General features: G+C 50.8%; 1 protein-coding gene across 2 annotated transcripts in view; it reads right to left on the bottom strand.

Moving 5' to 3' along the window:
* Pemt (phosphatidylethanolamine N-methyltransferase) overlaps positions 1 to 21,566 on the bottom strand; it is an 87,904-nt gene that overhangs the window by 61,337 nt on the left and 5,001 nt on the right. For both annotated transcript variants that reach the window (XM_045131042.1, XM_004669050.2), the window contains exon 2: positions 10,090 to 10,197. In XM_045131042.1, the coding sequence (XP_044986977.1) occupies positions 10,090 to 10,197 (108 nt within the window). The remainder of the gene's footprint in view (positions 1 to 10,089; positions 10,198 to 21,566) is intronic.

Here is a 21,566-nt window from a genome sequence, read left to right as displayed (position 1 = left end):
CTCTGCCTCGCTGTTACCTCTTCCCTGCTGTTTGCTCCTCTTCCCTGGCGCTTGCCTCCTTCCCTCCATGGCAGAGAAGCAAACCTATGCTGGCTCACAGCGCCACCTACTGTCCAGATGCCTTGAAGCTCCCTCCAAAGTGGCTGTTGTGCCCTTGGGCCAAATGCCCGATGGTCAAACATCCCATTGGGACGCCCCCAGCCCAGCCAGCGGCCTAACACAGCAAACCGCTGGAAGGATGGTCTCTACTTCTCAAACTAGCTGTCCAGAAAAAGTAACTATGGGCCAGGCTTGCCCAATGCTGAGGGGCTCCAGACATGCAAGACAGCCTCTGGTTGGCAGTCAGATAGCTGCCCTGAAACACTCGGACTGCCATGCTGCGTTCTGCCCACAGCCAAGTTCTTCCCAGTGGTGACAAGGGTCAGTTATCCTGTGGGCAGCTGAGTCATCCAACAGGGATGTGGGGAGTACCCCTTGCCCCTCCGGCCCTGAGTCAAGGCAGCGTGCGAACATGGAGCAGCCAGGTAACTCATGAGGCAAACTTGGAAGAGACTCCCACAGCCGGAGGAAGCCTCTGGCCCCCTTCACACCTGTGTCCTGGTAGGATTCTTAACAGTAGCCTTTGGTCCGCACTTGGCCCCAGGGCCCCAGGGAAGAGTGTAAATCTCACCCAGAGCCACTGTCTATGACCCAGCAGTCACAGGGTGTCCAAACGAGCTGTCTCCACCGGCTGATGCTTGTCGCAAGCAATCTGGTGTAATCAGCATGAAGATACCAAAGCCTGCGCACCATTTCCTCTGGTAAACCGTGGAGCTCAAGGCCACTTCTGGGCCTACGTTCTGGCTTCCTGGGGTTCTGACCAGATGGAGCCAGGCTGCCTGGAGCTGCACAAACCACCGTCTTATCTCTCCTGGGTGCCAGCACAGATCCAAGGGTGCTTCGCTTCCCTGGGTCTGCCAGGGCTGGCATGTGCCTGCACCAGATGGAGACAAAGCTTGTCTGCTCGATGGTGCACAGAAGGCTGGTGATGAGCCGGTATATGTTTCTGAAGCCAATAACACTTCCTGGGCATTGTCTAAACCAGGCATGGGACTGGGCACTAGGCACCAAGCAGTGTGGGGGCTGGGCTCTTCAGTGCAGACCAGGCAGCAGCTGTTACGCAGAGCACAGCAGGTGCCAGCTGGGGATGGGGCAACACTTTGAGACGCTTGAGGAGACAGTAAGAAGCAGAGTGTCCCCAGGCATGGTGGCAGGGTAAAGGATGCACAGAACACATGGCGGGCACTCAGGCCACTGTGCCTCTTGGATAACTAGTAATGTCAGAGACCATATGCCATTGACCTCTAGTGGGCATGGGGCTAGGGCTGCTTCTAATCACCCTACAGCATGTGAGGAAGCTGGACCCCAATGTCTGCAGCCCAGAGCCAGAGGCAGCAGGTAGGGAGAAGGGAGGTTCTGGGAGGTGACCTGACAAGGGTCACCACAGGCTGTGGGAGCACAAGTGTTCTGGATGTCCTGGAAGAGAAGGGACTGATCACCCAACGAGGGGCCAGAACCCAAGGTGGCTAAGGGTATATGTACAAGGACAACTGCCTCAGGGACCCCTGGCCAGGTGAAGAGCTGCCTGTCCTCCCAGCCAATAGGGGCTAAGCCTCTGATGGCCACAAGCTTAAGGGCTGAAGCAACACAGGGGTTGGCTGTAGGCAAAAGGTATGATGCCAGGTGGCAGCTCCTACTGACAGGTAGTATCTGTAAGGACGGAGGCTCAATGGACAAGAGGATGGAGTTGGGACCTCCCTCTGGTACTTCCCCATTGGGACAGGAAGAAGAAAGCCAATAAGGAAGATTTGGACAGGATCCCTTTGGGGCTGAAGATATCTAGCCTGTAAGGACGGAGGCTCAATGGACAAGAGGATGGAGTTGGGACCTCCCTCTGGTACTTCCCCATTGGGACAGGAAGAAGAAAGCCAATAAGGAAGATTTGGACAGGATCCCTTTGGGGCTGAAGATATCTAGCCTGACCATAGGTCTAGGTCTGGTGTCTGGAGCCCTGAGAAGATTCTGGGCCCTAGAAAGAGACCCAGACCACGGATAGGGAGTCCCTCATTGTCCTGGTCCCCTCTTCCCTGCCCCATCAGTTTCTGTTTCCCACGTATGTATTAGTCCTGCTGTGGCAGAATGGCTATTCACTGGTGCCGAGCAGGGCCTCTGGGACTATCTGCCCATTTTAAGAATGCTAGGTTGAGGAAGGAAGAGACATGTATGAAGAAGACATCAAGTTCAGAGAGGCTGACATCAAGGAAAGGGGGGGGGCCCTGTAAGAAACTTCCCCAGAGACCCAACCAGAGAAGGACTATGAATGCCCCCTGAGCGAAGCAACAAAGAGCCCCCGGAGGTCTTGTGAACAAGGGTCCCAAGGGGTGAGGATGACTGGCTATTATGGAGTGAGGAGAATGCAAGGAAAAGACCAGGGCTAGAGGGGGAGAGTGGAGGGCTAGGATAAACGTGGATGAGGAAGGATGGCCTCACACATCAAATACTGGCGCCTTCGCTGAGCCGCACCAGTCCAAAACTTCTGCTAGCTATGTAGCCCGGAAGCAGGTGGTGGTGGCCCTGGAGCAGGCTTAGCCAAGCAGCACTCTCCAGTCCCAGCCACTGTCTGGAATTCTGGATCGCCACCTGCCTTTCTATCTGAAGCCCTGTGGGTATGACAATTCCTCTGCTACAGCCAGCCTTTCCACTGGCCATTCAGGTCCCCACCAAGGAGCTGACTGTTACAATCCCACCAGACTCTTTTCATATACACTTCTCTTACCTTCGAAGTCCCATTTTGGCATCAGCTACCATCTGGGCTTTCAGCAGATGAGCTAGCCTCCCAACAGGGCTGCTTCTCAACCACTTTTCTGACCAGCCTTCCACTCTCTGTGTTGGGCTCAGCTGGCAGATGTGTGAACACCTCTGCCACAACACTTTTGCACTTGCAATTTCCTCTGACTACAATGCCCTTCCTCAAACAACCAGGACCTTCCTGTACAAACACTCAAAGACCGCCCCTGACTACCCTTCCTGTGTCTCCTTCTCTTACCTGTTTTGTACTGGGGCTGTATATTTAATCTATTGCCCGTTCTAGAATGCCACTGCCGCAGGCTAGGGTCAGGCATTCTAGTGCCTGAGACAGGGTCTGCACACAGGAGGCCCCCAAGAAGTACCAGAAGAATAGGGCTGGAGAGATGGCTTAGCAGTTAAGCACTTGCCTGCAAAGCCTAGTGCCCTGAGTTCAATTCCTCAGGACCCATGTAAAGCCAGATACACAAAGTGACGTATGCATCTGAAATTCATTTGTAGCACCTGGAGGCCCTGACATGCCCATTATCCCTATCTGTCTCCCTTCTCTCTCTCTCTGCTTGTAAATAAATAAATATAAAACTTTTTTAAAAAGAAGTATCTTAACAATAAATAAATGAGCCTCTTTGCTATAGTTTAGACATAATTTGAATTCATTCCCCTAAGGCTGATGTAATGGACACCTGGTCCCTAGAATGGTGGTATAGGGAGAAGTTGTAACCTTTAAAAAGGGTAGTTGTGAGCTTGTTAGGTCATGGTAGACTCACTCTTTCTGGCAATTTCCCCCACCTCCAGGACTGCACTCTGAAGAAGGTCATGATCTGGACTTTAAAAGGACTAATGCTGGTCTCACGGGCTGAGTTAGCTCTCTTGAGAGTGTGCTGTTATCACATGAAGCTACCCACACTTGGCCTCTTCTACACATGGTCATTTCTGTTTTTGCTTTCCCATCATGTTTGGCTGTGCCCAGGGGGCCTTGCCAAGACACTTGCATCGCACTGTTAGGACTCTCCAGCCACCGGAATGGTGAGCTCCTTTATATACCAGTCAGGTTACCACAAGAGTTAAAAGCCCTCTTCAAGCCCATTCCTCGGGCAAGAACGACAGCAACTTGCTGTGCCACCTCACTGAAATGGTGCTCAAAATACACCAGGCACAAAGTCCGTTCATGGCAGGTTGTGCCCCATGTTGCAGTCAGTAAGCTGTGCACTGTGACTCCTGCGTGTCACTGCTCACAGAGGGCTTCCTCCACACCACAGCACCCAGCCAGCCTCCGGCCTTCACCACTCCTCCTGCCTCCAGATGCCGTTCCACAGCCCAACCACAGCATCATACCACTTGTCTCAATCCTGAATCAATTTCAAAGAGCTTTGAAGTTTTGAAGCTTTCCTCCACATTAATAGCCACAAGAGCTGTTCCAGGACTTCTTTTTTTTTTTTTTTTTTTTTCCAAAATGAGGCAAAGCAAATGTTATGGCAGTGGTAGAAAGAACTAGGCAGGCTTCTGGTGGAGCAAAGCTATCAATAGTCTTAACTGGCAGTGCAGTCCGGAAGCTGGCCAGCCAGGAAAAATGCATCTACTGTACAATAGTGGCATGATTGTTATGGGGGTAACCAACTGCTTTCTGGCTGGATTTGAAGCCAATGCCACAGGAAAGAATGTCTGAAAAGGTTCACAAGCCTATGGCTGGAGCTGAAGGAATGACTTAGTGGTTAAGGCCCTTGCCTGCAAAGTCAGAGGACCCAGGTTGATTCCCCAGGACCCACATAAGCCAGATGCACAAGGTTGCTTATGCATCTGGAGATCATGTGCAATGGCAGAAGGTCCTGGTGTGCCCATTCTCTATATCTGCCTCTATTTCTCTCTCTCTCTATCTCTCAAATAAATGAAATAATTTTTTTAAAAGCCTATGACTGGAAAGGTCCTAGGCTCAAAGGGGTTAACTTCTACTATTTGTTGTGCCCATCAAACTGCCCTTAAAAATTGTGTTTATGCCCACAGATTAATGCCACTCTCACTTTTGATCAGAGAAGGTTCCTTTTGCAGATGGTAGTTATTACTAGGGAGATTTAAAACTCACCAAAGGGCTGAGAAGAAATGGGTGCTCAGTGCTAAATGAGACATCTATCCCCCCCCCCCACACACACAGGCTCAGGAAGCATTGCAGAGGAGCAGCTGGATAGAATTTAAGAGCCAAAGGATGGGAAGGAGTGCTTTGGACACTATCTTTTGGACATGAAGTGGCAATTGCATTTATGACCTCACAATAGCTGACACTACCTACACAAGACCTGCACAGTACTGGGTGAATTAACGTTCTGTCATGGATGATGAAGGAGACCAGAAAGAAAGAAAGAAAGAAAGAAAGAAAGCCGGGCGTGGTGGCGCACACCTTTAATCCCAGCACTTGGGAGGCAGAGGTAGGAGGATCGCCGTGAGTTCGAGGCCACCCTGAGACTACATAGTGAATTCCAGGTCAGCCTGAGCTAGAGTGAGACCCTACCTCGAAAAAAAAAAAAAGAGAGAGAGAGAGAGAGAGAGAAAGAAAGAAGGAGAGAGAGAAAGGAAGAGAGAGAGAGAAAGAAAGAGAGAGAGAGAGAAAGAAAGAGAGAGAGAGAGAAAGAAAGAGAGAGAGAAAGAGAGAGAGAGAGAGAGAGAGAGAAAGAAAGGGAGAAAGAAAGAGAAAGAAAGAAAGAGAGAAAGAGAAAGAAAAAAAGAAAGGGAGAAAGAGAAAGAAAGAAACAAACAAAGAAAGAAAGTGGTTGGAGAGATGGCTTAGTGGTTAAGGCATTTGCCTCAAAAGCCACCCACATAAGGCACATGTATAAGGGGACACATGTATCTGGAGTTCATTTGCAGTGGCTGAAGGCCCTGGTGCACCCATTCTATCTCTCTCTCTCTCCCTCCCTCTATCTGCCTCTTTCTCTCTCTCAAGTAAATAAAAATAAACTTTTAAAAAAAGAAAATGTCAGATGTCATACTCTGTCATATTTAAAAACTAAAAAAAGACACCAAAATAGAAAAGGGACTACTTGGAGAGCCAGGATTCAGAGGAAGGGAAGGAGGAAACAAAGGAAGGAATGAAAGGGGGTAATGACTGAAATCCATGTATGAAAACTGTCCATTAAAAAAACCACTTAGGACAAACATACAGATGCAAGCCAGCTGTCTCCAAATCTGATGTTTGGGTGTCCCCAAGGGCCACAAGGCATTTCAAAATGAAGTGTGCAAAAACACATTGCCACAAGGCTTAGTGGGAAATGACCAAAGGAGCCAAAGGGGACTTGAGCATCAATAAAGGTATTCCGAAGGCCTCCTTCGTGTGTACTTGGCTTGTTGAGCCCTTTGTGCTGGGAGCCCAGAGCATACTCAAGCAACTGCTGGTCAGGCCAGGCTTGCAGAAAGCACAGAGCACAGGCTCCAGCCAGCTGTGGAGCCCAGCAGTCTTCTGCAGGGGAGGCCTGGGGACAGAAAAGAGCATGCGTGACATAGCTAGAAGTGAATAAGAGCTACAGAGTCTTCTAGCCAGGACCAGCAGCCTGTTTAATGCTCTACACTCCTTCCCTCTGGTTACTTAAAGCAACAGAAACAGATTCTTCGGTGGATGATGTAGCCAGAACCTAAAATTGTCATCTGTCCTTTGTGGTGCCCAGCACTCTGGTATGCTGGTCTATTTGTAAAACTGGAACAGAGAAAGAGCACGCAGGGGGCATGAAGGGAGAGCAGGGTAGGCTGAGGGCAACTGAGCACCAAGGGCATGCTCCTTGCTGGGAGGAGATCAGAGGCCAGAGTTAGCACTAGCATACTCTGACAGCACACTCCCAAGCCAAGATTTCTCAGGAGCAGGAGGAGGTCACATCCTGCTCACTGGCCTCACTTCACCTCTGGACCCATCCAGGCAGCCACTTCTAAGGCAGGTCCAGTGTGTGTGCTCAGGACAATAGGAACAATAGGGACAGGGCTAAGAAGACCTGCCCCTACCCATTCCACATTGCCCAGGTAGAAAAAAGAACCAAGTTATAAAAGATGAAAAGCATGTTGTGTTCCTCCCTCGGGACCAGGCTCAACTGAATTGACAATGGCCAGGAACAGCGTGCTGCTTGCTCAGAACATGGCCTTCCACACAGTAGCTCCAGAGCTATGATGGGGTGTCTGAGGCTTTGCTTCAGCAAGCACAGTGCTGGCTAAGTCCCCCACCTCTATTGTCTCCTTGATTCATAAATGAGCCAGGTGCCTCTGTCCTCAGATTCCAGTCTCTCACTTATTCTTGCCAGGCAACAATAACCACCTAGTGGTATATGAACTGCTTTGCATGTACTCTTGAGTAAGAAAAATAATTCTGCTATGAAGCACCTCAAGAAGTTCTGATTAAATAACTTCCAGGGGTGACAGGAAGGAGAGAGGTCTCACAGCTGAACAATGGAATGAGATGGTCAGACACGAGTGGAAAACCTCTACTGCACAGCTGTCTGCTGCGGGCTGTGAGACACCCAGACCTCCTCTACTGCACAGCTGTCTGCTGCAGGCTGTGACACCCAGACCACCTCTACTGCACAGCTGTCTGCTGTGGGCTGTGAGACACCCAGACCACCTCTACTGCACAGCTGTCTGCTGCGGGCTGTGAGACACCCAGACCACCTCTACTGCACAGCTGTCTGCTGCGGGCTGTGAGACACCCAGACCATCTCTACTGCACAGCTGTCTGCTGCGGGCTGTGAGACCCCCAGACCACCTCTACTGCACAGCTGTCTGCTGCGGGCTGTGAGACACCCAGACCACCTCTACTGCACAGCTGTCTGCTGCGGGCTGTGAGACACCCAGACCACCTCTACTGCACAGCTGTCTGCTGCGGGCTGTGCGACACCCAGACCACCTCTACTGCACAGCTGTCTGCTGCGGAATGTGAGACACCCAGACCACCTCTACTGCACAGTTGTCTGCTGTGGGCTGTGAGACACCCACACCACCTCTACTGCACAGCTGTCTGCTGCGGGCTGTGAGACACCCAGACCACCTCTACTGCACAGCTGTCTGCTGTGGGATGTGAGACACCCAGACCACACCTCTACTGCACAGTTGTCTGCTGTGGGCTGTGAGACACCCAGACCACCTCTACTGCACAGCTGTCTGCTGTGGGCCGTGAGACACCCAGACCACCTCTACTGCACAGCTGTCTGCTGCGGGCTGTGAGACACCCAGACCACCTCTACTGCACAGCTGTCTGCTGCGGGCTGTGAGACACCCAGACCACCTCTACTGCACAGCTGTCTGCTGTGGGATGTGAGACACCCAGACCACCTCTACTGCACAGCTGTCTGCTGCAAGCTGTGAGACACCCAGACCACCTCTACTGCACAGCTGTCTGCTGCGGAATGTGAGACACCCAGACCACCTCTACTGCACAGCTGTCTGCTGCAGGCTGTGAGACACCCAGACCACCTCTACTGCACAGCTGTCTGCTGTGGGCTGTGAGACACCCAGACCACCTCTACTGCACAGCTGTCTGCTGCAGGCTGTGAGACACCCAGACCACCTCTACTGCACAGCTGTCTGCTGCGGAATGTGAGACACCCAGACCACCTCTACTGCACAGCTGTCTGCTGCGAGCTGTGAGACACCCAGACCACCTCTACTGCACAGGTGTCTGCTGCGGAATGTGAGACACCCAGACCTCCTCTACTGCACAGCTGTCTGCTGCGGGCTGTGAGACACCCAGACCACCTCTACTGCACAGCTGTCTGCTGCAGGCTGTGAGACACCCACACCACCTCTACTGCACAGCTGTCTGCTGCGGAATGTGAGACACCCAGACCACCTCTACTGCACAGCTGTCTGCTGTGGGATGTGTGACACCCAGACCACCTCTACTGCACAGCTGTCTGCTGCAGGCTGTGAGACACCCAGACCATCTCTACTGCACAGCTGTCTCCTGCGGGCTGTGAGACACCCAGACCACCTCTACTGCACAGCTGTCTGCTGTGGGATGTGAGACACCCAGACCACCTCTACTGCACAGTTGTCTGCTGTGGGCTGTGAGACACCCAGACCACCTCTACTGCACAGCTGTCTGCTGTGGGCCGTGAGACACCCAGACCACCTCTACTGCACAGCTGTCTGCTGCGGGCTGTGAGACACCCAGACCACCTCTACTGCACAGCTGTCTGCTGCGGGCTGTGAGACACCCACACCACCTCTACTGCACAGCTGTCTGCTGCGGGCTGTGAGACACCCAGACCACCTCTACTGCACAGCTGTCTGCTGCGGGCTGTGAGACACCCAGACCACCTCTACTGCACAGCTGTCTGCTGTGGGCTGTGAGACACCCAGACCACCTCTACTGCACAGCTGTCTGCTGCGGGCTGTGCGACACCCAGACCACCTCTACTGCACAGCTGTCTGCTGCGGAATGTGAGACACCCAGACCACCTCTACTGCACAGCTGTCTGCTGTGGGATGTGAGACACCCAGACCACCTCTACTGCACAGCTGTCTGCTGCAAGCTGTGAGACACCCAGACCACCTCTACTGCACAGCTGTCTGCTGCGGAATGTGAGACACCCAGACCACCTCTACTGCACAGCTGTCTGCTGTGGGCTGTGAGACACCCAGACCACCTCTACTGCACAGCTGTCTGCTGCAGGCTGTGAGACACCCAGACCACCTCTACTGCACAGCTGTCTGCTGCGGAATGTGAGACACCCAGACCACCTCTACTGCACAGCTGTCTGCTGCGAGCTGTGAGACACCCAGACCACCTCTACTGCACAGGTGTCTGCTGCGGAATGTGAGACACCCAGACCTCCTCTACTGCACAGCTGTCTGCTGCGGGCTGTGAGACACCCAGACCACCTCTACTGCACAGCTGTCTGCTGCAGGCTGTGAGACACCCACACCACCTCTACTGCACAGCTGTCTGCTGCGGAATGTGAGACACCCAGACCACCTCTACTGCACAGCTGTCTGCTGTGGGATGTGTGACACCCAGACCACCTCTACCGCACAGCTGTCTGTGGCACCCTAGACCAACTTGACATTGGGCCCAGACACTGATGGGGTCCCCAAGTCCAGAGACTTTTGACAGTGTACCTTCATAGAGTGTCCACCATGGGAGGGAAGCAGGAGAAAGCACAGTGACAGATGTAGGGGCAGAGCGTAGTTGCCATTTGCCCACCATCTGTGCAATTTGCTGGCTGGTGGCATAATGTAGGCTTTCCAGTGGGACAGTGTCAGTGCAATAGAACTTACCACATTCCAGAAAAGTGGACTGAACACAATGGTGAACACAGCTGCCACGAAGCCTGGATCTGCAAGGTCCACGTAGCCCAGGAGCTGAGTCATAACGCAGAAGTCTGCCTGGAGGGACAGAGCTAGCGTCAGTAGGAGGTCTGTTCAGCAATATCCACTCACTGCCAGGACCTGGGAGCCCCCAGGACTGGGAGACAAAGTTACCCTCTGGGAACATACTGGAGGTTCAGAACATCCAATTCCAGCCAAGGTTACTCCAGTACAGCCTCATAAAACAGAAGATAAAAAACCTGGAAACTAGTCAGCTGTGTCAGGCTGTTGAAAGCGCACAGGGCTTAATGGCTGTGGAGGTGTGTATGGGCACTGGATGCAGAGATCGGTGGTTTTGAAGGCATGCACCAAGGAAGGATGTGACACCAAACTTGGATATAACTGGGACCCTCTGGGATGATGGTCCTCAGGAGCCCCACAGAAAACTAAAGTGACCAAAATATGTAGGAAGAAATGCTCAGCCTCAGAATAAATCAGGCAAAGCTAATGACGATAGGGGTAACTGGCCGCCACTCCCAGAGCACAGAGAAGAGCCATCTGGGTGCAGCAGGGGATGTGTGCATCTCTAGGAAACCTGCACTAGCAAGTCACCCCAGTGATTCCACACACAACAGCAGCAGTGTGTGCAAGAATGCTCTTGCCAGCTTGCACTGATGAAGACTAGCAGTTCAGAGACAAGCCAGCAGGACCAGGGTACAACCCAGTGGTAGAGAACTACCTAGCACATGCCAGGCTCTAGGTTTCATCCTCAATACCATCTGTTAAGGCGCTGGTCTGTGAAGCCTGGGGGTCCAGGTTTGATTCCCCAGTGTCCATGTAAGCCAGATGCACAGGGTGGCACATGTGTCTGGAGTTCATTTACAGTGGCTAGAGGCTCTGGTGTGCCCATTCTTCCCTCTCTCTCTATCTGCTTCTTCTCTCTCTCTCAAACAAATAAATAAATAAATATATTTTTAAAAAAATAGCAGGTCAGGGCTGGAGAGATTGCTTAGTGGTTAAAGCACTTGCTTGCAAAGACTAAGGACCCATGTTCTACTCTCCAAATCCCACATTAGCCAGATGCACAAAGGTGAGGCAAGTGCAAGGTTGCACATGCACACAACAGGGCACATGCATCTAGAGTTCGATTGCTGTGGCTAAGGCCCTGGTGTGCCAATTCTCCCCCACCCCCAGTCTCTCTCTTTTTCTCTCACTCTCACACATTAAAAAAAGGCTAGTCTGTTGGGCTTGCCTCAAAAAGATAAATAGCAGGGCTGGAAGGATGGCTTAGCAGTTAAGGTGCTTGCCTACAAAACCAAAAGATCCAGGTTTGATTCCCCAGGACCCATGTAACCAGATGCACAAAGTGGCACCGGCTTATGGCATTTGTTTGCAGCAGCTGAAGGCCCTGATGCACCCATTCTCTCTCTCCCTCCCTCCCCCCCCTCTCCCCATCTTTGTGTGTGTGTGTGTGTGTCTCAAATAAATAAAATAAAATATTTTTTTTAAATAGCAGATCAACCTTAGATGCCCACCAATGGAGGAAAGGAGAAGCATGTGGCCCACATGTAAAGTAGCTGAGCCACAGAAGTTAAACTGCTACATCGCACACGATAGCATGCACTGTCTGATATTTAGGGCAGGTGTCCATGGTGAGCTGTGCTTTCAATTCTAGGATGCCTGGCAGCGCTCCCCATCCAGCCCCCAACCTCTAAAGCACAGTGGCTCCTCCCCACTGTGTCTCTAGATTTCCAGATAGACACTCTGTTCTAGAGGCAAGAGGAGAGAATGGAAAGCCACTTTCAACACTGACTTCTTTCTTTTAAAACAATAAGACGGGGGTAGAGAGATGGCTCAGCAGTTAAGACTCTTGCCTGAAAAGTCTACTGACCCTGGTTTGATTCCCCAGTACCCACATAAAGCCAGATGCACAGTGGCACATGCATCTGGAGTTCGTTTGCAGCGTCTGGAGGCCCTGATGCACCATTCTCTGTCTCTCTTCTTTCTATCTTTCTTTCAAGTAAATAAATAAATAGGATTTTAAATAAACAATGAGGTACCTCTGACACTTTGGGTGGTGAGTATTGCTGAGTTCTTGCATTCTTTCTAAATGCTTTTTTAAAAATTATTTTCCATTTTAGGAAGGATTTTAGAGGCACTAAGTGCTGTCAATATCATGGTGTGTCTCCACATGTAAACGAAATAAAAGTCAGGCTAAATCATAGGTAAGGGTTAGGCCCACTGGGGCTGTGGCCTTTCCCAGTGTCTGCTCTGCTTCTATGCTCGGGTTTTTTTTTAGGATATAGTAACTTCTTTCAACCAGTGCTTCTGTCTTCATGAGTGGAGTAGACAGAAGGAAATAATGTACTGGATTGGCCAGTGCCTTGCACCCGCCCTGGGGTCACCTGTCCTAGAGGGAGAGCAGCAGTCTCTACCCAGCTTGTACTTCACCCAATGACCTCCCCCTGCCAGACTACATTACCCAGTGTAACACAGAGAATATTCTGGAAAGTCACTAGACATATAAGATCTTCCACTGTGGTCTCCTTACCAGACTGTATTTCTTACCTGACTATGGGGCCAAGGGTTGAGCTAAGCAGATGCTAAGTGTTCAAAACCAGTGTTGTCCCCATTTATCCACAAAGAATTTTCCCAAGACACCCAGATGATACCTGAAACTTCATCGAGCACAAAATCCTACATAGACTCTGGTTTTTCCAACGTACACATATCTGTAAGAGATTCTATTGTCAACAGGGCATAGCAGTAACTACTAGGAACAATCAACAAGAGCTATTAACAAGCTAGAACTAGAACAGACTGGAATCAAAGTGATGTGCTCTACCCACCCTCCTGCTCGTGGAGACCGCAAACGAGGTGGCAGCCCAGGCTCACCCTGCTGGGTGCCCGATCAGCCAGCAGAGAAGCACAGGCACCCTGTTTGAGGAGACTGTGAATGAACCTCAGTGAGCACACCAGAGTGCCAATAAATGAACGACAGCAAGAGCCAATTCAGGAACTGAGCCTTATCCCAGAATGCCCATAGCCTGAGGGCACACAGGCAACGCAGCAAGTAAATCTGCCTCAGCCTCCCAGCTCCCATGGGCACAGCTCCAGGAGGCTTCAGCCATGGTCAGGCCCCTCAGTACCACCACAGGCTTGGGGCATAAGAGCCACGTATCCCTGGAGCGCATGGCAGTCATGTAGCACAAAGCCATGGTGACCTAGAGAGAGGAGAGGGCAGGGCAGCCATGCAACCCCAAAGCTCCTAGAACTGGATCCAATAAGAGATCCTAGTCTTTCTTCTCTCTGATGATAGCATGTATTAAGCATTGCTGATCACAAGGTGCTTGGGCACTGACAGGCTGGGGTAGGGAGGGCAGAGCTGTAGAGGAAGGAGAGAGGAAGGGAAGTTGGCACAGGCACAGGAGTCCTGGCTTTGCTTGGCCAGTTCCAGAGTCCAGTGAAATAAGTTACCATCCTTCATGTGGACTGCCTACCCTTGCCAGCAGAAAGTCTTTACCTGTCCCAACTGCTCCTTCCCATTCTGCATCTCAACCCCCAGCCAAAAGATCACCTTGCTTGAGCCCCTTCCTGTCTCATTCTGTATAATGGTCAGTTCTGTCATCCCTGCAAAATTGCTCAATCCACTCACCACACCACTCCTACCACCCCTGTGACCAGGGCTCCCTCAGGGCACAACCAATGACCTTCATGGCCACCTATCTACTGGCTCCCTCTTGAGCCTTCCCAACAACGCCTCATCTCTTGCCCGCCCCCAGTCAGGCTGCCTCACCTGCACGTGACTCACGCATCATACCACCCACAGCGTAGACTGGACAGTCTCTCACTTGCCATCCCAGTCACTACACGGGTCCTTTCACAATGGCTCTTCAAAGCCTGGGACTCCATTTTACTGATCTTTGTGTCTCCAGTATCCATTCCCCTGGCTGCCACATATACACTTAGTGAACAGTGACCCTTGTTTCATCCATAAAACTTGAGAGTTAATGGTCATCTCCAAGGAGCTTGTTGGCTCAGCCACTCAGTGGCCTTCTGAACTCTGGCTCAGAAGGAAGTAAGAAATTGCCAAAGCACCCCCTGGGGAGGGTTCTGCAAGCAACTGGGCAGTTGGCAGCTGGGCAGACAACATGACTAACAGGTCTCTCTGGACACTGTGGCATGGCCTCTTGCAAGACCATAGGCCTGGATTCACCAGCCACTTAGACACTGTGATTCATAAATATTCATTTCTAAGGCACCTTTGGGGCTGAGAAGTGAAGCAATACTTTGCAAACATCAACAGGGGCGGAACAGCTACGACAGAGGGGTAAGGGGCTTCCAAGGTAGCTTTCCGTTTCTAGGTGGGGCCTGTGTGCAGCTGGTGGCAGGTGTGTTGTGGGATGAGGGGATGTCAGGGGTGTAAGTGGGAGAGCCAGCAGTCTTGAGGCCCTAGCCACTGCCTACCCTCCCCTGCAGTTCTTTTATTTATTCATTATTTATTTAGTGACTTTTTTTTTTTACAGAAAGAGAGAATATTGGCATGCCAGGGCCTCAGCCACTGAAATTTAACTCCAGATGCTTGAGCCACCTAGTGGGGATGTGTGGCTTTGCACTTGCCTCACCTTTGTGCATCTGACTTATGTGGGATCTGGAGAGTCAAATATGGGTCCTTAGGCTTCACAGGCAAGTGCCTTAAGTGCTTAGCCATCTCTCCAGCCCTCTGCTGATGTTCTTCAACTGCCTTCTTCACTGACTAGCCGCCCTGAAGCTCTACACAGAAAAGGCACCTAAGGCCTATGCACAGGGCCTGGAGGTCCTATGAGGCTCAGATCTGCCCTCCGAGTGGTCACAGGGAGAGTAGCCATTAGCTGGAATTGTTAACTTTGAAAACAACTTATTTTTGTATGCTCGTGCATGCATGCACAAGTGTGATACAGCCTCTTGCCACTGCGAACACCAGACACTGGCAGCACTTTCTGTGTCTGGTTTACATGGGTAGCTTGGGAATTACACCCAGGCTTTGGAAGTAAAAGCCTTTAACCACCCAGCCTTCGCCCCAGCTCTATTTGCTAACTTTTAAAGCAATGATTTAGGCCAAAGTGTGGTCCAGCAAGAGCCTTGCCTAGCATGCCCAGAGCCCAGCACTGCCAAAAGAAAAAAAAAGAGCCATTCCACAGGAGTTTGCTGGGTACTCCCATAGACAAGGATTTCATTAGCCACATGCCCTTTGAAGGAGAGCTGTCAGTGCAGTGCCAGGTGGACAAGGTGCTGGAGCGCCACCCCAGCGACTGCTTCAGAAGCTGCAGCTCCCCCACTAGGCGAGAGAAATGAATAGCATTCTCCCCATCTTGCGAAGCACATGTTGCCCTCAGAAAGGGAAGCAGCTCCCCCGGGGCTCCAGCCATTCTACTTCCCAGGGGTCCTCAGGACACAGATCCTGGTAGTTGTTCAAGGGCCAGGTTCTAGCTGAGCACACAGCCCATGTGAGTCTGGTGGCGGGGTGACAGGTGGCTGGGGCACCATCGGACTGTGCTGCCCTGGGTGGCTGTGTGCTCTGAGCTCTAGGTCCCTGTCTCTATTTACAGGGCCTTGGTAGTGAGGAGAAAGAAGGAAAGGCCTGAGTACATGGAGCCAAGAGCAGGAATTGTTCTGGGGGCCCTGGGTAGCTTCAGTTCCCCTGCCCATGGTGCCAACCTGGGAAGTAAGATGGGGGAGGTGGAGCCTGAAGAGAGTGAGCACAAGGGTATCTCCCAGGGCAAAAGACTTTGTCCTTGGCTGTAGGAACACTCCCTTCTTTGCCCCATGGTCCTTGGGAAGAAAACTGTTCTTGCAATCTTTAGGAGATTGTAAAGAATCACACTCAGTGCCATCCACCAAGTACTGAACATACAGAAAGGAAACCCGTCCTTATTCTAGGGGGGGGGTCAAAGACCAATAAAATGACCCAGGCCAAGGGCATCACTAGTGCTCATTAACAAAGTCAGTGAGCTGAGCCCTGAATGAAGCCTTACTGTTGGTCTCTGCTGCAGAAGAGGTGGCCAGCAGCTGGGAGCAGCCTGCAGACCCTATGCCATGAGGGTTGCTCTGCCCTTCTGGATTCCAAACAGGAAACCCCACAAGATGGCATCAGCAGCTAGGGGAAAGACTTGCCTGCCCCAGTGAACAAGGATAAAAGTCAGTGTCCGGCTCGTGGACCTGCCATGAAATGGGAAGTGGACACAGAGAAACATGCATCTTACACCCTTTATGGGAGCTGAGACAATGATGAAAACTGAGATACCCAAAGACTAGCCAGCTAACATGGCTGAAACGAGCAGCAGCTAGTCCCCATGGGCGGGGGGGGGGGGCTCTTCCAATTAGGGCTGTACTAATCCAAACCTGAATATGGCTCCTCTGTGCCTCCCCCAGCCAGGTCCCAGTGCCCCTGGTCAGCCTGCCTCAGCAGGCAGGGAGAGTCCATCTGGAAGCCAGGTGACCTTGCGGGTTAGTGTTGCTTGGAGAAGCAGCTGCTCCCTAGGAACGAGTGACTAATAGAGTGGGAGCCGGGAAGTTAAGGGGCGGGCTGCCTGCACCAAGCAACAGACATGGGCCCCCTTTCTAATTGCTGTCACCTCCCAGTGCATTCAAAATGGCATTGTCAGAAACAAGCCCCAAATCCCTGTCAGACTTGAGCAGGGGAGACCAGGGCCTCTCAACCAGTGTAAGGAGCTCCGTGTGGACCACCTCGACCTCATTCAAACCGGAGAAACCTGACTCGAAGAAAAGACTTCCCTTAAGGTCATGGGCATGTGGGAGGATCAACCTACCAGAACCAGGAGGAAGATGGGAATCCAGCTCAGGTCACTTGTCTCCAGTGATGGGCTCAGCTGTGGAACCCCCACAGGCTAGTAAGGAGGAGGTGCACAGCAGTTTCACCTCCCTGGGGACCTGAACACACTTCAGAGTAATGTCCATGTCCTGCGGTTAGGGAATGATTTGCAGAGGGTCAATAGCACCCAGGGTACAAGCCACATTGTGACATCCAAACAAACAGAAGGACCTGGGAGAGTCAAAGTCGCATCGATCACTCCCAGGTGATGGGTTATTTTGTTGCCTGTACTGTGCATATCAAAGGACAGGAGTAAGCAGGGGTGTCCCTGTGATGCACAGTGTGGCTCCGGAGCCACAGGCCCTTCTGCCTCTCCCATGTCTGGGCATTGTCAGTAGCAGAATATTCAGCAGGCAAGTCCTGTGCCCAGCAGTGACAGGGAACATGGGTGCTGGTCTGTGCTCCAGAAAGAAAGGGGGTAAGCACGAGAGATGTTAAGGCTGCCTTTCCGTGCCATTTGTTATAATAAGAGCCACATGGGTCAGAGGAAGGACTGAGCTTCATAAGTCCCAGAGAGATGAAGGTGTTACATGGAAAACAGAAACCAACATTCCTCATCAAAACAACCACGAAGGATCAGAGAGATAACTCGGCGGCTAAGTGTGCTTCCTCTGCAAGCTTGATGACCTGAAGGGCCTGAAACTGACCCAAATCCGAGATCCAGCGGAAACAGCTGAGCAAAGCCACGGGCACCTGTAACCCCAGTCTGCAAAGAGCAGCAAAGACCAGGGCACCGCCCGGGCTCCTGAGAAGCAGTGAGCTCCAGTATCGGTAGCAGACCTGGCTCAACCAAGAGCTGGCAGAAGAGTGATGGGGCGGGACACGTGACACCACAAGTGAGCGTCCCCCCAACCACTGCAGGCGAGTGCATGGAACACCCCACGGATGTATATGTGTGCGTACACTGCGTATACCACACATACCACACTACCTACACACATGCACAAGAGCAAAATAAAAAAAATAAAAAACAGCTATGAAAATTCTTAACAAAATAATAGCAAATCAAACCCAGTAGTTTACTCAAAGAGTGACATGACTTAGCCTTTGAGCAAGCAGCAACGGTCTCCCCTGGAGTTCAGGGTTCTTCAACACTTGGGATCAATGCAATGCACCACACTTGCAGGCTGGTGGTGAAAAGCCACCTATCACCAAGTCAACAAAAGCAGAAGCACCATCCAAAAGTTTACACAGCTGACAGAGCTCACCCCAGGATATGAACAGCACCAAAGGAAAGCTTTGATCTTCGTAAAGGCAAAATGTATGTCCTTGAAAACATCATAAAATAAGCCATCTAATACAATGGCCTGAATTTATTTTAAAGTGAGCTAACTTTAAAAGGTGTTGTTATTTGGTTTGGTTTGATTTGGTTTCTGTGACCAGGGTTTCACTATGTAGCCTAGGTTGGCCTTCAACTTGAGATCTTGCTGCTCCAACCTCTGGAGTACTGGGGTCCCAAGCACGCATCACCATGCCTGTCTTCCCCCCGCCCCACCACACCTATCTTAAAAGATTATTTTAAACATTTTTTTATCAAGAAAGCATTTTTCCTAAACAGCAGTTGTTAGAATTTGAATGTGAAGATGCCCCAGAGGCCAAGTGTTGACAGCATGGGCCCCAAGCTGATGGCCCTGCCGGGAGATGGGAGAAGCTTTAGGAAAGAGCCTACTGGGAAACAGGTTTTGGTGAAAGGCCCTCAAAGGAGATATTGCGACCGTGAGCCCTTCCTCCATGTCCTGGTCACCAGCGAGGAGAACAGGCCTCCTCTGCCACAGGCTCCCACCCCGAGCTGTGCTGCCGCTGGCCCACAGGGCTACTGAGCATACACTGAGGGCTCTGAAACTGTGAGTCTACATAAACCTTTATTCCTCTTTCTATTTTAAAAACATTTTTTATTATTTATTTTCAAGCAAAATGAGAAAGAATAGACACACCAGGGCCTCTTGCTACTGCAAAGGAACTCCAGACACATGCGTTATTTTGTGCAACTGTCTTTACATAGGTACTAGGGAATCAAACCCAGGCTGACAGGCTTTGTAAGCAAGCACCTTTAAACAGTGATGCATCTTTCTAGGCCCCCTTTTTTTTAATTTTTGGGAGGGGGTTCAAGGTAGGATTTTACTCTAGTCCAAGCTGACCTAGAACCCACTCTGTATCCCCAGGCTGGCCTCAAATTCACAGCAATGCTCCAAAGGTGTGCACCACCACACCTGGCTTCCTTTGTTCCTTTTTTTTTATTTTATTTTTTGTTCATTTTTTATTATTTATTTGAGAGCAACAGACACAGAGAGAAAGACCGATAGAGAGAGAGAGAGAATTGGCGCGCCAGGGCTTCCAGCCACTGCAAACAAACTCCAGATGCATGCTCCCCCTTGTGCATCTGGCTAACGTGGGACCTGGGGAACTGAGCCTCGAACCGGGGTCCTTAGGCTTCACAGGCAAGCGCCTAACCACTAAGCCATCTCTCCAGCCCTCCTCTGTTCCTTTTAAGTTGATTCTGTACTAAAAAGCTGAGTGATACATTAGTCAAGATACTCCCCTACCCACTCCCTGCATCTCACACCAGACTGGTTTCTGATGGTACACTTGGATGTAGCTATTGAAAAGGGGGCTGTGAAGCTACAAGGACTGTCCCCCTACCTGGTCTCTCAGCTTTCTGAGTTTAGGGACTTGAAGACCACAATAGAAACAGAGCTGCAATTTGCAGTTTACAAAGCTTCCCTGTACTCCTTACTTCATTCCTTTTTGTCTTCTCTATAGCTGGGTTTCTGTCCCCATTTGTTACATCAAGACACTGAAGCATCTTTTGTGACACCTGCAGTGATGTGGTGATGTCATCCATCTTCTCCCATGAGCAGGGGCATCGTTATGAAACAGGAAGCTGATGGCTAGGTACAGTGGAGTGAATGCAAAATGTCCCCCACAGCCTAACGTGTTTTAGCCTTCAGCTGGAGGCACTTTGGGAAGGTTATGGAGCCTTTGGGAGGTGAAGCCTTTTGCCAGAAGAAGAGTGTTACTGGGGATGGACCTTGGTCCAATCCTCTGGGTGTTCAGAGTTAGCTCACTCAGACTCTTTCCTTCCCCTGCGGCTCAGTTGGCTGCTGTGCCATGCTTTCCCCACCATGATGAAACCTTCCCTGGAGACTGTTAGCCAAAACAAGCCCATGCTTCCCATGAACTGCTTCTGGCTGTGTATCCCAGCAGCAAGGAGGTAACTGCAATGTTGAGCATGAAACAAAGGACACCTCGACTGTGGTACACTAGCTCTGAGGAACCCAGGGTGCTCTGCCAGCCTGGGTGCCCCAAGAAGCCAGCACCCTGAGTCCTGGAAGTTCCCCCATCTCTATGCAGCAAGTGAATAGTCCTGCTTCAATCTACCCACCAGTCATCATGCTTCATTTGGCTATCAAGAAGAGAAACAGAACTCTGGAGTCCCACAAGGGAAGGGCCTTGGTCAGCAAGGCCACATCAGGCCCACTTCTTGCCCCAATTGATGACTGTTTTTACACTAAACACAAAGACTGCAGTAGCCACTGACCCCAGCTAATAAATAGCTGGCTGTGGGCATTGTGAAGGTTAAATTTTGTTAACTTGATCAGATTAGGAATCAGGTAAGAGACACACCTCTTAGGCAGGTTTCCAGCAAAGACCAGTGGGGGGAAGAAGATCTTCCTCCAGTGTGGAAAGTCCTTCCAGTAATAGACTGTTTATAAAGAAGCTCCAGGAGAACATAGCCTTTTACCTGGCTGACCAAGCTACTCACTGACAAGTCCATCTACCCTGTTGCTGCCATCCTTCATGGACACTAGAACCCAGCTTCCTCAGCCTTCCAACATGGACTGAAGACCAGCAGCTCCCCAGGAATCCTCCAGGACTTCTATGCCAGACCAAGTCTGCTGATGCATCTAGCCTTGTGGACTGAGCAGCTAGAGGGTTCTCCAACTCTCCAGTCTGCACACAGCTATTGTTGGACTGCCCAGCCCATATCCTGTAAGCTGATCTAATAAAGTCCCTTTATATATCCATTCTATCAATTCTGTTCCTCTAAAAACCCCTGACTAATACACATTGTGGTATCAGGAGTGGGGCCATTGCTGTGCTAAACCCAACCATGTAGTTCTTAGTTTTGCGAAACTGGTTTGCAGGAGAAATATGGAAGAATTTGGAACTATGGTCTACAGAACCCTTACAAGTTCCGTACGCAGAACTTAATGGACCATACTGGTGAGAGTTTGGAAGACCAGAACTCAGAGAAATGAAGACAAGGGAGACTTGGCTCAAGAGGTTTCAGACAGGAAAAGGGATGTGTTCAGGAACTTGGCTAGAGACAGTTCATGAGATGTTGTGGCAAAGAATCTGGCTGCATTCTACCTGTGTCCCAAGTACTTAAGCCAAGCTGGGGCAATGGCTCAGCAGTTAAGGTTCTTGCTTACAAAGTCTGACAACCCAGGTTTAATTCCTTAGCCATCTATGTAAAGCCAGCAGGATACCATGGTGCAATCATACACATGCATGCTCATGCACATGCATGCATGCACATACCTACACACATACACACAAAAAAAAATTGTTTTTT

Source organism: Jaculus jaculus, chromosome 12, assembly GCF_020740685.1.
Source record: "Jaculus jaculus isolate mJacJac1 chromosome 12, mJacJac1.mat.Y.cur, whole genome shotgun sequence".
Taxonomy (NCBI): domain Eukaryota; kingdom Metazoa; phylum Chordata; class Mammalia; order Rodentia; family Dipodidae; genus Jaculus; species Jaculus jaculus.
This window is presented reverse-complemented; position numbering and strand designations above follow the sequence as displayed.